Source organism: Diabrotica undecimpunctata, unplaced genomic scaffold (genome assembly GCF_040954645.1).
Source record: "Diabrotica undecimpunctata isolate CICGRU unplaced genomic scaffold, icDiaUnde3 ctg00002286.1, whole genome shotgun sequence".
NCBI classification, from domain to species: Eukaryota; Metazoa; Arthropoda; class Insecta; order Coleoptera; family Chrysomelidae; genus Diabrotica; species Diabrotica undecimpunctata.
In genome coordinates, this window is record NW_027313432.1 from 1 (window position 1) to 15,730 (window position 15,730).

General features: G+C 33.5%; 1 protein-coding gene across 1 annotated transcript; it reads right to left on the minus strand.

Moving 5' to 3' along the window:
* Positions 1–6,225: 6,225 nt before the first annotated feature.
* LOC140431925 (gustatory and odorant receptor 22-like) lies at positions 6,226–14,376 on the minus strand. The gene is made up of 4 exons (XM_072519793.1): positions 14,296–14,376; positions 12,128–12,367; positions 11,218–11,336; positions 6,226–6,398 (listed from the first exon to the last, which is right to left on the minus strand). The coding sequence occupies exons 1-4, from the start codon at positions 14,300–14,302 to the stop codon at positions 6,264–6,266; spliced, it is 501 nt and encodes a 166-aa protein (XP_072375894.1). The 5' UTR covers positions 14,303–14,376; the 3' UTR covers positions 6,226–6,263.
* Between the last annotated feature and the right edge of the window lie 1,354 nt (positions 14,377–15,730).

Sequence of the window (15,730 nt, forward strand, 5' to 3'; positions counted from 1 at the left end):
CGCGCTATCTCAGAGTAATACAACGAGAGTGTGCTATGGAACAAATTCCAAAACACTGGAAATAAGCTGATCTATGCCCAATTTAAAAGAAGGGCGATATAACAGCCTTCTTCGTCTTTTTCTTTTGGTGCATATCCTCTGTGGATGTTTTTTAACCACGATGTCCTTCTGCGCCCCTAAGATCTTTTGCCTTCTGTCTTGCCTTGTAAAATTAGTTGAATTACTTGATACTTCTCATTACGCATGACATGCCCTAAGTATGTCATCTTTCTAATTTTCACGATACGCATAATTTCCAGATCTTTATTCATACGTTGGATCACGGTGTTGTTTGTAATATTATGGATATAGGAAATTCTGAGCATGCGGCGGTAGCACCACATTTCGAAGGCTTTTAATCGTTTGGATGTTGCCTCCGTTAAGATCCAGGCTTCGAATCCATATAAAAGGGTAGAAAATACATAGCATCTCAAGACTCGTGTTTTTATATCAATGTTCAAGTGCATATTACATAAAATCTTCCTGAGGCGATTGAAGACAGCTCTCGCCTTTTCTATACGACATCTTATTTCCTGTGAGTGGTCCCCTTATTTAGGCTGCATCAAAGGTATATAATTTTGTCGATTATTTTCAAGGGTTCATTATTAGCTGTGAATTGATGCTGTATTATGTCGTTTTTACTTACTACAAGAATTTTGGTCTTCTTACAGTTTATTTTCATACCGTATCTGTCACAGGCTTCCACTACACGGTCTATTAATGTTTGCAGATCCTCCGCATTATCAGCAATCAAAACCGTATCGTCCGCATATCTTAAATTGTTTATGATTTCACCATTGATTTTTATACCTTCTCTTAAACCATCAATAGCTTCCCTGAACAGCATTTCCGAGTAAGTATTTAACAACGTCGGTGATAAAATGCAGCCATGACGTACTCCCTGTTTTATCGTGAATCCTTGTGAGATTTTTCAATAAATTTGTTTATTGCTTTGTACCTTTCCTCGTTCTTATTTTTGTGTTTTCTTCGTTCTTCCATTAGCTCTAATATTTCTTGTCTCATCCATGGCTGTTTCTTTATATTGTTTTCTGGTTTAAGTTAATTATCTACTACTGAATTACAGATATTTTTGATTTTATTCCACATATCATCCACACTTATGTTTTCTTGATTAATATCTGAGATTAACATGCTGTTTATTTTTGTTGTTGATCTCCTCTTTGACTTCTTCTCTTGCGGTTTTATCTTTTAATTTCTGGATGTCCGGACGTGTTTGTGCTTTTCTTTTATGGACTTTTTTCATGTGGAGTTTGAAACGTCCTAGTAAAAGATTATGGTCTGATGGAACATCTGCTCCTGGATATGTTTTTGAGGATTTTACGGAATTCTGAAATCGTTTGTTGTTGATGATGTAGTCAATCTGGATATAACAGTATGCAGGAATTATGTTAAATTTTACGCCCATTTTCATTTTCTTTTTCTATTAGGGGTTTATCTCACACACGTTTTTAGAGTATTTGGGTGTTTTATTATTGGTGAGTGGTATTTTAGTTAGAAATTTGTCATATAGAACACCAATTTGTGATTGACCACACATCGGGAGATGTAGGGTTCGTATAATCGAAATTTATACATCGAAAATTTGTTTGATATTTTTTCTATGTTTAATTTTATGTAGTTTACTATTGAATGTTGACCAAGTCTATCCTTACTTATGTACTTATTTTACGGTTTGTGGAAGAAAACCTTCTTGTTTTTTCTTAAAATATTATAAGCGTAAAATTCATTAAGGTATTTAGTCTGATTTATGATGTATTTGACAAATTCTCATATGGTTAAATAATGCAGAAATAAAGCAAATAAATATTGTAATGGAAACTACCTATTCTATACCAATTGTTTAAACAAAAAGATTTTCTACCTATTCTATACCATTTGTTAAATTGTTTAAACAAAAAGATTTTCTAACGTTTTCATAGTTCGTTCAGAGTACTGACTATTGACCTATTGATGAAAGGCTAGACACTTTTCCGAGAATGCAAAAATTAAGGGGACAATAACACTCTTATGATCAATGTCATGAACTAAATTACTAATATGAAATATTTGAAATTCCAGTCAGCGATTTCATCTATCCAATTATTACTTCCAATTAGACCAATATTACCATGGTGACCGGCATTATACAGACATCAATAGAAATAAAAAAAATCGGTTGCCTGTAAAGTCGGTTTTACGGGCGAAAATTTTACGTGACAACGTCTTTTTCTCGGTAGAATATTTATTGATATGAATATTATTAAATTGCACAATAGGAACAAGGAATTGAATGAAAATAAGAATTGCACAAATTTTAACTATAGAAATATATTTTGTTTACTAAAACATTGTACATGTAAACTTAAACTTAACTAATTTCTATTTGAGTGATTTTGTTGAGGATAGGACGATGATAGGAGAAATAGCATCGCACCAGCGGACCGATCATGTTTGAGTGGGAGAGAGACGCAAGGCATTCGCCGGTCCGGCGGGCCTCTCTCTCGTTCGGTGACTCATCGTAACAGACGTGAGCGGGCGTTACACTTTTTCATGAGTGACTTCGAGCCACAACTTAATTTAAGACGTTGTCACGTCAAAAATGGTATTAATGATAAACGGTAGAAATTACAAAAAAATCTCCATAATAAATTGTTTTACCAAAAATAGAAATCGACAGTACATACCATTCACACTATGACTCTTTAACAATTATTTGCTATTGGCACCCAGCAAATGTATTCATTGATATAATATCGTCGGTACACAGCCAAAACCGCGAATGTGCGAAATAGCTATTACGAGATAATTGATTTTTACGGTTTTACAATGTCACGAAAAATCATAGTTTTCAAAAGTCTTAATGATTTTTTTATAAAAAGCTTAAATTGGCCGTAGGTTATTAAAGCGTTTTATCAAAGTAAGTTTCAAAGAAATATTTTTGTTAAAATAGTGACATTAAGTTGAGTTAAGCTGGTATTAAATATTTTTTATTGCTTTACACTTAGGCGAAATGAAAAAATGAATAGCAGTACATCAGTCTTACTGGTCTGTGTCGTTTTAACTGACAAGAACCACGTGTTAAAAACCGAGCACGGAGACATGTAGCTCCTAAAGTATTAAATTTTATCCAATGTCATCAACCCAGAGTCAACATATAATTTTATTTTGGAAAGATGTAAACCCATATATGGATGTCATACCCACAAATTTATTGTTAGCTTCAACTACATAAGGCACTGAAGATGATCTGATTAGATCGAAAACGTTATGCTACTGTATAAATTTTGACGACACTTGTAAAAGTTTAAACTATATGTTTTTATATACCTAAATACAATGGTGAAGTGTTTTAACTTCTGTATGTTTTTTTAAACTATGGTGTACAGCCAAATACTGGGATTTTCCCATTAATTTTTTAAAAAATCACGCTGCTCTTCAATTGAGGTTATTTGGCGGAATTTTTCGTAGAAAGACATCGTTATTCTTCACTAACAAATGTTCCACATTTGTATTTTATATTTGCAGAACACGGAGACGGTAGTAACGGACGTGCAGCTCGTTCTATATTGTTGGCTCCAATATAGGCCTCGCCTTTTAGTCTTTTAGCTTTCGTAATATTTTTCTTCCATGTTGCCTTATTTTTGTTTCTCTTTAATGGAATATTGTCTAAAAATATTACATATATATATATATATATATATATATATATATATAATAGTCTCCCGTTTTATACCGCTGTCGCGGCTTTGGGAGTATAGCAGGGTAGTCTGCTATATCTAGGGCCTACGGTATACAAGGAAGGTAACATGGCCAGTGCTACGCTTCAACCGTCTATTATTACCCCTGGTTTTACCCAAGGTACTCATTTTTATTCAGGCTGAGTCGACCTGGGGCCTATAGACATTTTTAAAATGTCTAGATGTTCTTTTTAAAATGTCTAGATGCTCTAAATATTACATATGTTAAGTAAAATTATTAACCAAATTTTATAATTTATTTACCTGTCTCCTCTTTACTAGAACTAGAACTGGTGAAACTAGAACCCGAACCGCTGGTACTAGAACAAGTAGAACAGCTACTAGAAGTTGAGCTGTCGTCTTCATGTTTATAATTGTCTGAGGAAGAGACAGAATAAGGGTCCTCTATTAGCTCGTTTTCTTGTTCTGCTTCGATATAACTCCTTACATTGGTGATATTCAAAGCGCCAGTTTCAACTTAAGAAACAATAATAAAAAATAATTTTTCAACAAGAACTGAGTATAGATATACTTACTTGGGAACGATAATCATAGAAAATAACGATTATACTGCAGAAATAAGAGTCAGAATTGGAAAAGCACGTGCCAACTTCGTGAAAATGAAAAAGATTTTATGCAGCAAAGATCTGACATTGGCCCTCAGAATAAGGCTAATTAAATGTTATGTACATACTGTACTCTACTATGGAGCCGAATCATAGACATTAAACCGGAATACAATAAATCGACTTTGAAAAAACGCGTTTGAAATGTGGAAATTTAGAAGATTGTTAAGGATTCCATGAGTAGATAAAGTCACGAATACAGAAGTGTTAAGGAGAATAGGCAGAGAGAGGGAAATGGAAAATACAATAAAAGAAAGGAAATTGCAATATCTCGGACGTGTGATGAGAGGCGAAAGATACAACATCTTGAGACTCATAATTCAAGAAAAAGTAGAGGGTAGGAGAAGCGTAGGAAGAAAACGCGTTTCCTGGTTGAAGAACCTGAGAGAGTGGTTTGGTTGCAGCTCAAGGCAGTTGTTCAGAGCACCTGCATCGAAGGTCAGAATAGCCATGATGATTGCCAAAATTCGTCGCGGAGATGGCACTTAAAGAAGAAGATATGGTAAATATTTACGTTTATTCGTATTATACATACACAATAATATTTCTAAAAACCATCTACCTATGCAATTTTCCATATTACGTAGATCACACTTTAGTAAAATTGTTGAAACACGTTTTAACAGGGCTCACTGTACCTACGTAAATAATTTCACTATGCTAGGAATCGCTTCGTTGCTTCGAATAGAAACGGTTCAAGTAATACTTATATCTTTTTTATTCCAACACATTTTGACGATTTATTTAGTAGATTTTTGTACTAGCTCGTAGATGGCACTATATGTTACGTTTGAAGCTTATATCCTAATTATTCTAAAAATATAGAATATTAAATTTTATAATTATGTACTTATCTCATATTTTAAAAACGCACTTATAACCTTTTTATTCCAAACCTTTCAATTATTTTGTATAAAATCTAAGAGTTATAAGTTAACAGAGCACAGACTATGTGCAGGAATAATAATGAAGGAAAATGCTGGAACAAATAGAAACCTGTAGTATATACACGACAAAAATAACTGGCTTAAATAGAATGAATACAGTTGTTAAAAGAATGAAAATACAATTCAAAAATAATTAGAAGAAATATGTTTCATTTATAAAGCAATGGAAGTAGTGTGTTTTATGCGAAAAATTTCAATTCTGAAATGAACAAATTGTATAAGATCATTAGATTAACTACGATGTACGGAACTGAATATTGAATTGTTCAAAAGAGAGAAGAACGACGAATAAGTGTTGAAAAAATGTGAGAGTGCTTCTAAATTTCTTAGGGGAACTCCAGGTATGCCACTAACTAATATAAAAAAGTATAGGTAATCACTCTCATTGATCCAAGTTTTAATTAAAAAAAATTATAGGTATTTATGCAACTCTTGCTTTCATTATACATCTTAAACATTTTATTCACCCAAATATCGGTACTATATAGTAGTTTTTTTCTTTAAACGCGCTATCTCAGAGTAAGTTGCAAAAGGTTTTACTGGTTAGTTCCAGTTTAATTTCATCGGATATTCTACCTATCGTAGAAATTTCTTTCTTTAAAAAATCAGGCACATATCATTGATATCTTTCATATTCATTCTTTCAAAATAATTTAAGTTTTTTACAGAATAAAACAAGGTGCTACCAAGGGCTACCAGAGCTACTGCGATAACAAATAACAACAAGAAAACAACTGATGAAATGTTGATAAGGATTGTAAATTGTGTTGAAGTATATGGTGATTATGGATTACAAAAAAAAAACACAATACAATCACTGTTAAAACATTTATTCGCAAGCAGCAGTAAAGAATTTATAAAGCAAAGTGCGTGGCTTTTACTTTAAAATAGGTACCATGATTAGAGATTTTTATTTAGTGGGACGCGTTTTCTGCTGCAAGAGTTGCGTTTAACATAGCTGCTTTTCTGGCTGCTATAGCAGCATTTCTCATTAAGGACAACCGAAACTGCATAAGCATGACTAAATAGGTAGCCATTGATGTAGTAGCCTAAAACAAAAAATTATATAAAACTAAACAATATCGGTGAAAAAGACAATGAATCAATTCTAAAAGACAATTTGCTAACTTATAGATACATAACTTTAGCGTTCAATTTCTTTTAGGGGTAATATTTAGTGGTAATAATGGGAGACCTCAATGCAAAATTGGGAAAAGGTAGATTTGAGAATATCATTGGAGAACATGGATTAGGTCAGCGAAATGAAAGAGGCGATAGGCTGTTTCAATTTTGCCAAGAACAGAATATTAGTATTATGAATACAAGACCTTGCTCGTCGCCAAATTCAAAAACACGTTGAAAAGCATAAAAAGAAAGAAGAGAGAACAGAAATCAGACATGAGCTTACTCAAGGATATAGAAACGAGACAGAAGACATCACAAGAACTTAACCACGAATGTCGAAAACAGACAAAAGGAAAATGATGTACCAGAAGAATCCGACGACTTCAACCAAATATGGAAAGAACTTAAGACTGTATTTCTAAAAGTTGAAGACCACCTTAAATAAACGAATCAAAGAGGCAAGAAACCATGGATAACTAATGAAATATTAGAAATGATGAATGTGAGACGACAACACAAGAACAAAGATTGAAATAAATGTAAAGAAATACAAAGACAAATAAGAAAAAAGAGAGTGGAAGCAAAAGCATAGTGGCTTGTAGAAACTTGCGAAGAGATAGAAGACCTACAGAATAAACATGATGATAGACTTCTCCATAAGAAAATTAAAGAAATGTGTGGGATCAGAAACGCTAGGCAGTGTGGCACAATAACAAGCACGGATGATAGAGTCCTGACCACAATAGAAGAAATCGGCGTTGAATGGCGAACATACATATAAAACCTATTCCCAGACGATAGAACAATAAATATTGAGAGACAAACAAACATCGAAAATAACGACTTGCCCATCTTAACATCAGAAATAAAATACGCCTTAAAAATATGAAAACTGGAAAAGCCTCTGGACCTGACTACGTTCATAGTGAAATTATACAACTTTTGGAAGAAGACAATTTAGAACTATTATCGAGACTCTTCAACAGTATATACAAGACTGGTACAATTCCACAAGATTGGTTAACGTCTACGTTTGTGCCTATACCCAAATTAAACCACACAAAAAAATGTAACGACTTTCGATTAATAAGTTTTATACAACATATTCTGAAGCTATTTCTAAAAATTATCCATAAGAGAATTTACAAAAAATGCGAAGAAGATATGGGTCCAGAACAATTTGGCTTTCGAAACGGTTTGGGAACTCGAGAAGCTTTGTTCAGTTTCATTGTTCTTATGCAAAAGTGTCGGGATCAACAAAACGGTGTCTACTTGTGCTTTATAGATTATGAGAAGGCTTTTGACAAAGTCAAACACGATCAGCTAATAGAATGCTTGCAAAAGGACCTGGATCCAAACGACAGTAAAACAATACGTGAACTCTACTGGAACCAAAACGCCTCTGTCAGAACTGAAATGGGTGATACTGAAACCATAAACATCCAAAGAGGAGTTAGACAAGGTTGTATACTATCACCATTATTATTCAACTTGTACTCAGAGGACATCTTTGCACATGCTCTAGATGAAGCACAAGAAGGAATAAAAGTCAATGGAAAAATCGTGAACAATATTAGGTATGTCGATGATATAGTACTGATTGCTGGCAGTTAAAAAGAACTACAAATTCTGTTAACCAAAGTAGTGTGAAAAGGAGAACTATACGGCCTTAAGGTGAATGTAAAAAAAGGAAAACAATGGTAATTTCAAAAAAACACCAGTTATAAACATACTAGTCAACAACAATCTAGTTGAACAAGTGAAAAAGTTTAAGTATCTAGGCTATTGGATACATGAAACCTTAGACCAAGAACAAGAGGTTAAATGTAGAATAGAACAGGCAAGAAACACCTTCTTAAAGATGCGACAGTTACTCACTACCCCTAATCTTGATTTGTCCCTACGGTACCGCATGATAAAGTGTTATGTATATAGTGTACTATTACATGGCGTGGAAGCTTGAACGTTAACAGTCAGCTCGTTACGACGTTTAGAGAGTTTTAAGATGTGGGTATTTCGTCGTATGCTGAAAATTCCATGGACCGACCGCGTTAAAATGAAGAAGTTTTAAGGCGTATGAATAGAGAACGTAAACTCACAGAAATTGTCAAGAAGCGTAAAACGTTTTATCTTGGACACATATTTAGACAAGACAGGTATAATTTCCTTCAGCTTATTATAGAAGGGAAAATAGAAAAGCCCAAAATAGGGAAGACTTTGCAGAGGTCATCGGCAACCTTCGCTAAGAAGGCGGCACCTAAAGAAGAAGAAGAAGAAGAAGAAGAAGAAGAAGAAGAAGAAGAAGAAGAAGAAGAAGAAGATAATCTCCCAACAATGATGCAATTTCAAGGATTTAGACGTTTGGTAGCAGTTAAATTTTTGCTTTTAACATATTCCGAATTTCATGAATTAGAGTACACATAAGTAAGCTTTGAGACCAAGACAGATTTTTGGAGACGGACAATACACGATTATGGTGACCACTACACTCCCTCCAGGGGGTCAGGACTGAAGAGAGAAAGTGCTTTGTTTCAATAATTTATTATTCCGAATTATAAATAATGTTATCCATAAAGGGACAATAAAAAGATTTTTAAAGAAAAACGTGCGATTGATAAACTGGTAGCTATTGGAACTATAATATAAAAATTTCTTAAAATCATTAAAATAATTTCTTTCTCAAATTCCCAACTAATTTAAGATGGCTAAAAGCTTTGAGTAATACATGCTTGTCTCAGCAGAAATTACCTGACCAATAAAGTGACTAAATATGGTATAAAATCTCAAGCACTGGTATATGCCCAAACCTGACAGTAAACACGGGAGTCTATATCATTAAAAAGCTTGATGAACCGTTTGTCGTCTAATCGACCAAACGCTATGGTCAGAAGACTAGTGAGCCCAATTTTGATAGAAACAGAAACATTATTTGCGATAACTGGTATATTAGCTACAGCTTGTTTGAAGAGCTGAGAATCTTACTAGAATCTGGACAATCCGAAAAAATACAAAAGTTCGAAACAATTTATTACTAGAAATAGAGTATAGCCCAAAATAAACAGTACTTAATTTGTAATTATTTTATTGTTTAAAAAAATACATATTATTGACACTTTATAACATGTTCTAAATGAACTCCTCCTCTCTCAAGACAGACTGCATATCGATATTCCAGATTTCTCGTAATGTTATGGAATAAAAGATGTCTCAAGTCCGTGAAGAAGGCTCTAACGGCATCATTTGTTAACGTCATGTGTCTGGAGATGTTAAGTCTTGAAAATGTGCAGGATAGGAAAGTCAGTAAATCGTGAAATGAATTTGTTTGAAAAATGTCCCTGAAAAAATTGACGAACTGCGACAGCAGTATGGCAAATTGCCGCATCCTGCTGCAAAAATTTGTCTCGAAATGCCAAATTACGTACACGACAAAATTGACGTAGATCAGGGATAAAACATGTTAAAAATTTGTATATACCTCTGTTGATTAAAAGTGACTTGCCTACCATTTTCTTCGATAAAGTAGGTATGGACCAATGATTTCGTGTTCCGAAACTTTACACCAGAGACTCACTTTTGCGCTATGTAAAGGAACTTCTTGAACTTCATCTGGTCTGGCAAAGCTGAGAAATCGATTTGTGCGACGATTTACATGGTCTGACAAATGAAAATGTGCTTCGTCTGAAAACCATACATTTTTCAAAAATTTAGGATTTTCATACTGTAATGTAAAAATTCTGGCACAGTATTCCACTCTACTGTGATAATCCCCGGGATGTAATTGTTGATGTACCTGAACCACATACGAAAGTGCACCCAGCTCCTTCAGGATTCTTTGCAAGAAAGTTCGTTTTAAGCCAAGATGCAACGCTGTTCTTGTCTGGCTGGCTTTCGGATTTTCCAAGATTCGCTCAAAACACGTTCATGGTTATCGTTGTTGTTAACTATCCTGGGACGCCCTGAGTTTTCTTTTCGTTGGCACAATACATTACCCGTATTTTTATACTTTTCAATAACCTTCAAAATTACAGCATTACTTGGAGAACGTTTATTAAACAGTTGTGTGAATTGATCACACATTCATTGCCGACTTACACTATTACATCGGCCGATTCCGTATGAGCGAAAATAATGCTTCACAAGAAACACTTTGTCCTCTGTACTTAACACCATTTGTAACATTTGGGACTTAATTATTAATTGATTAAGGATTACTTGACAGGTTTATATTAATTAATTTGAATATGACAGCGCGCACGAAGAGACATCTATGTTTCAGTTTTGGTACTGTTTATTTTGGGCAATACTGTACTAGAAGTAGAAATATTAAGTCCAGCTTTTTTTGTAGTCAAGTAAAATTAGAAGGGATGTCAAAAAAGCCGTCCACGAAAAATCAAATTGAGTGTAAATTGTGTGTTGTGGTCGTGATAGTAGAACTACATACATCTGTCAAGGTGAAGAAGAATTTCTATATTTGGAACATACACGTGAATATTGTGCTCATTTTTTAATAATATTTTTTCATTTCCTTATATCAACTAATTGTATTTTTGTACAAAAAAATACACACACAACAAAGGTAATGCCAGGTCAAGGGGACATAAGATTCCCGGAGTAAAGCGTATAAAAAATTTGTATTTCTTGATAATGTTATATTTATGATTTATAGTAACAATAATTTATATTAACAAACCATTCATACGTTTATGCATGACGTGATAATTATTTAAATATATTTGTACTAACCGATGATATAAGTCTCCTGTTAATATTTGCGTAACCATTTAGATTCATTATTGGAGGATTCTTGTCAATAGCTGTAAGAAACATATTTACTTCTTGACGAGTTCTTCGGTCCACAGCACCTGTTAAAAGTTTTACAATTCTGGGTACATTGTTCAAGAATTACAATAAAAAAAAAAACAAAATCTTTAATAACAATTTTGTTATTATCTGCATGTTATAATTTTTGAAGCTAAGCTTCTATACTGACGTTTTATTAATTTTTCTCTGTTGAAACGATCGTCATGAAAGAAGCGACACGAAATAATTGGAAAAGTCCATTTACATGACGAGGAGAGTCCGTTATACAAAGTGTAAATTTTGTCACTTTTATTAAAATCTATTGCAAGGATATTAACTAACAGCGGTTTTATGTACTTTCGAATGAACAAAAAATTGTTAAAATAAATAAATAAATTTTGGAAATCAATGGTTGTTAAAAAATTGATCGTAAAATAAAAAAATAATACATAAATGAAAAAACTATTTTATTCAATTTTTAAAATGATATTTAAAATTGAAAAATTCCAAAAATTCCATATGACGCTTTTGTTTTTCGTATTTTTTTGTTATTTTACATATTTTATAATTATATATTATTTTATATTATTTTATAAATGCTTAATTTTTCTCAGTTTTTTCTTCAGAAAATGTGAAAAATACTGGATTGCAGTCGAAAAACTAATCATAATCATTTTCTTTACAAGATCTCTAGGACGAAAAATAAAGTACACTCTAAGGCAAACTGGCTTGGCAAGAACAATATCATTCAAAATTGTATTTTAAATTGGTGGAAAAGAATATACAGATTGTGTATTCTTTTCCATCTAAATTTTGCAAATTATACTATAATCAATAAATCATATGATCTTACCTAAATTCACGTTTAATAATCTCTCTCGAAATTCAGGACCCATTTTATATGATGTCTGGTGCGCCGCATTGCATATAATAAATAACAAAGACATGCAGTAAAATGAGATCAGAAACAGGCCAGCTTCCTTAAGAGACAAGCCATGATCTAATATTTCTGTTAAACAACCATATGCTGCAACCACTGTGGTCAAAAGAACTAGAATACAGTACATTGCGTACATGCCACTATACGCTCTTCCTAAAACAAAAGTAAAAAAATGTCCATTTTCATTCACTTTCCAACATCATATAGTTTGTGATAAATAAGTAAAATTGTTCATTATATATATATATATGTATATATATATATATATATATATATATATATATATTTATCAATAAGTTGAGTCTCCCCCACAAGTACACCTGAGTACTTGTGGGGGAGAATTATGGGTATTAACTATTGGGTATATTAACTAAATTTAAAAAAATGAAGGATATTGCTACTTTTACAGCAGTATTAAAAACAGCTCAACAGAGTTAGATTTGTACCATTGTCTCGAATTATTCAACCAGTAGATAGATATATTTAGAGAGATGGCCTTTTGGCCTATTCCACTGCGACCTTTTTAGATCTATTGTAGTTCTCTACTCCTAGATAACATTCTCTAGCCTGACACTCTTTAAAAAGTCTAATAGTTTCAAGACTGTACCTTCCATGTAGCTATATGCCGGTGGATTTTCTTCTTCTAATGCAAAGAACCGCACATTCACCAGACTGTCACAATGACATAGAATGTGCTCTGCTGTTTCTTCTTTGAGGTGACATAATCTGCACAGGTCATCATCTGATAATCCCATCAGCTTTAAGTGCCTATTCAGCTTACAGTGCCCTGTTAGAAGACCTACTATGGCTTTAACTGTTTTCTTGTCTTTGCCTATTAGGTCTGTCGTAAATTTTGGCAAATGTTCTATAATGATCTGTTTCACCTGTCTTTGTCCTGGTGAATTCCTCCACTATTCCAGAGATTTGTGAGCTACCCACTTCCTCGTAGCCGTTCTTGTTATGGTTTTTGCAATGCCGCAAAACGTTTCCTCTCCAATGAATGGCATTGATGAGCCTTGTTTGGCCATTTCATCTACTTTTTTATTGCCCTTATGTCCCTCGTGCCCCGGTACCCAGGCTACCGTTACTTTGATACGGTCTCCTAGTTTATTTAGAACCCACACACAATCCTTAGCACCAATTCAAAGTGCTTTAAGCGCCGCCTGACTATTTGTGAAGATGACAAGTGAACGGAACGTTTTTTCCTGCCTTTCTATTTCTCTCAGGCAGTGATGGATTGCCATTGTTTCTGCCTGAAAAACTGTCACAATCTTAGATAGACTTACAGGGAAACGTATCCCTTGATTTGTCCCTACTATGTTGGCTCCCTGTACCAGGTAGCAGCATCTTGTATGGGTAAACCTTTATTCCAGTCTTCCTTGCCTGGTATTTTTAATTGTGAACTTATTGTTAAAGCTATATCACGTAGCTGTTGCATCGATAGGTTACTACATCACAATCTGCCAGAAGATACATTATCTTCATAAGTTTCTTCTGTCCAGTATCCTATTGGTAATATAATTTTCTGTAACACATATCTCCCTCTCCTTTCAATACATGGCCCAGATACTGCAATTTTCTTATTTTAATTATATTATAGCCCTCTTCTTCTTTTTTTTTAATTTTTTTTTAGAAGACACCAAAGCAAAAGTCGGGAAAAACTGGTAACAAATAGCATAAAACATAGAAGAGTTGAGAACTCATGGGAAGCATTTGTCCAGGGGCAGGGGTGTACGCAAACAGGTTAAAGAAAACGAAGAAAAAGACTTGAACTTGAGATAAATAAAGTATAAGATCCAAAATTTTTTGGTCGATTCTGTTTCATTGCTAATATCGCAATTGTAATTTTTTTATTTTTTGATGCTAATATCTGACAACTATTAAGCTTGGATTTTATTATGATATAACTTTTAACTTTTACAAAAGAAAGTAAAGTTGTCATGATAAGAACCAAAGCGGAAGTTTATACAAGATTTGTTGATAAACTAACAAATTGTTGTTACTTTATATTCATTAAATATACTAGGAACAACTGTTACTATTTTAATTTATTACTAAAAATAAAACATTTTTTAACTTACCATACATAGTGCCTTAGTTGAATATATATTTATTATTATGACTTATGATTTCCTATGAACAAATTCGACATTTTCATATCCGCTTTAAGAAAAATTACCTGCCCGCTAAAGAAAATCCGGCAATCATTTAAACTAAAATCCGGAAGCATAATCATCAAAAACCGGAAGGCCGAATAAAAATATTTAAATCGTTTTTGGCTCATTACTTTACAAAACTGTCGGAAATTGCCATAGCACTGTCACTTTCAAGTGCAAAAGGTGCATTTGCGGGATACGCACGTCTCAACGACCTGCAAATCCGCCTATTAATACATTCCATTTAAACGCGGCTTAACGATTCAACACGACCATTGACACGTTTTCACGTACAACTAACTGTCAATTTATTTAGAATGTTGCTTTGCAGTGCGGTATTTAATTTATTAAAAGGCGGATCAGATATAAGTTGGATTTAAAAATAAATTGTGATTCCTAACTAAACATTCTTCAAATGTACACAAGAAGACAGGAAAAAGGTATAGGAATTGATAACTGTGTAGGTGAAGAAAATGAGTCCTCATTAGTAGATTCAGTTTAGGAGCTCTACACCTTAATGGATACATTATCAATAACTAATATAAGACATATATTTTACATAACCGTCGAAAAAAGTCATAATTTGAGTAGGCTGTGAAAATTAAATGTTTTCAGTTGAAACATTTTTATCCCTGGAAGCTGTCAGTTCTTTACCTATCGTACTTTAGCCAATTGGCTTATTGCACATATTTTGTTAACTATTATATAAGTCCTCGAGACAATTGTAAACATGCTGTACATATGCTCTTCGTAAACACCCGACGTCCCTGATATATTCAAGCTCTTGTATAAAGACGGCATTGAAACCTCCCATAATAACTTTTATTTTTGCAAAAGCTGCCTTACCGTATACAAATGCACCTGTAGGATTCTGATAGAATCCCTGATCCCGGTAGAGTCCGTTACAGTGATCGCTTCTCTTTTAGTTCATTCTACATTTTTAGTAGTATTCTGAGTCATCTCTTTCTGTACGCGCTATCTCAGAGTCCCGTTAGTCACTGAAATGTTATCAGGTGCTATAATGCGCCCATACCATACCATGATATACTCGTCATATTCTGTAATTCATTGAGGAGGTAACATGCAATGAGCCTTAAGTCAAACAAAAATCAAAGTTGAGTTAGGTTTCAATGCAGTGTTCTGTTAAAGTCAAAGTAGTTGGTTCTATCTGATTGATACAAAAAAAAATTATCTCCAATGACAAAAGCCTGTTAAAAAGCACCTTTACATGCAAAACAACTTATTTTCACTGTACTGGCCCATGCAAACCAGCTTATTTTAAACCGGTCAACAGAAGCGCTGCAACTGCCATTTAGCTGAGCCAGTGAGTCCTACAAATTTGAGGTTATATGAAGGTTTC

Bases quoted from the DNA above. Each gene is read 5' to 3' on its own strand.
- LOC140431925 (XM_072519793.1), bottom strand. The intron at 11,337-12,127 runs GTAAGATCATAT...AACTTTTAACAG, and splicing joins ATTATTAAACGTGAATTTAG to GTGCTGTGGACCGAAGAACT. The intron at 6,399-11,217 runs GTTAGTACAAAT...TTTTTGTTTTAG, and splicing joins ACAGGAGACTTATATCATCG to GCTACTACATCAATGGCTAC.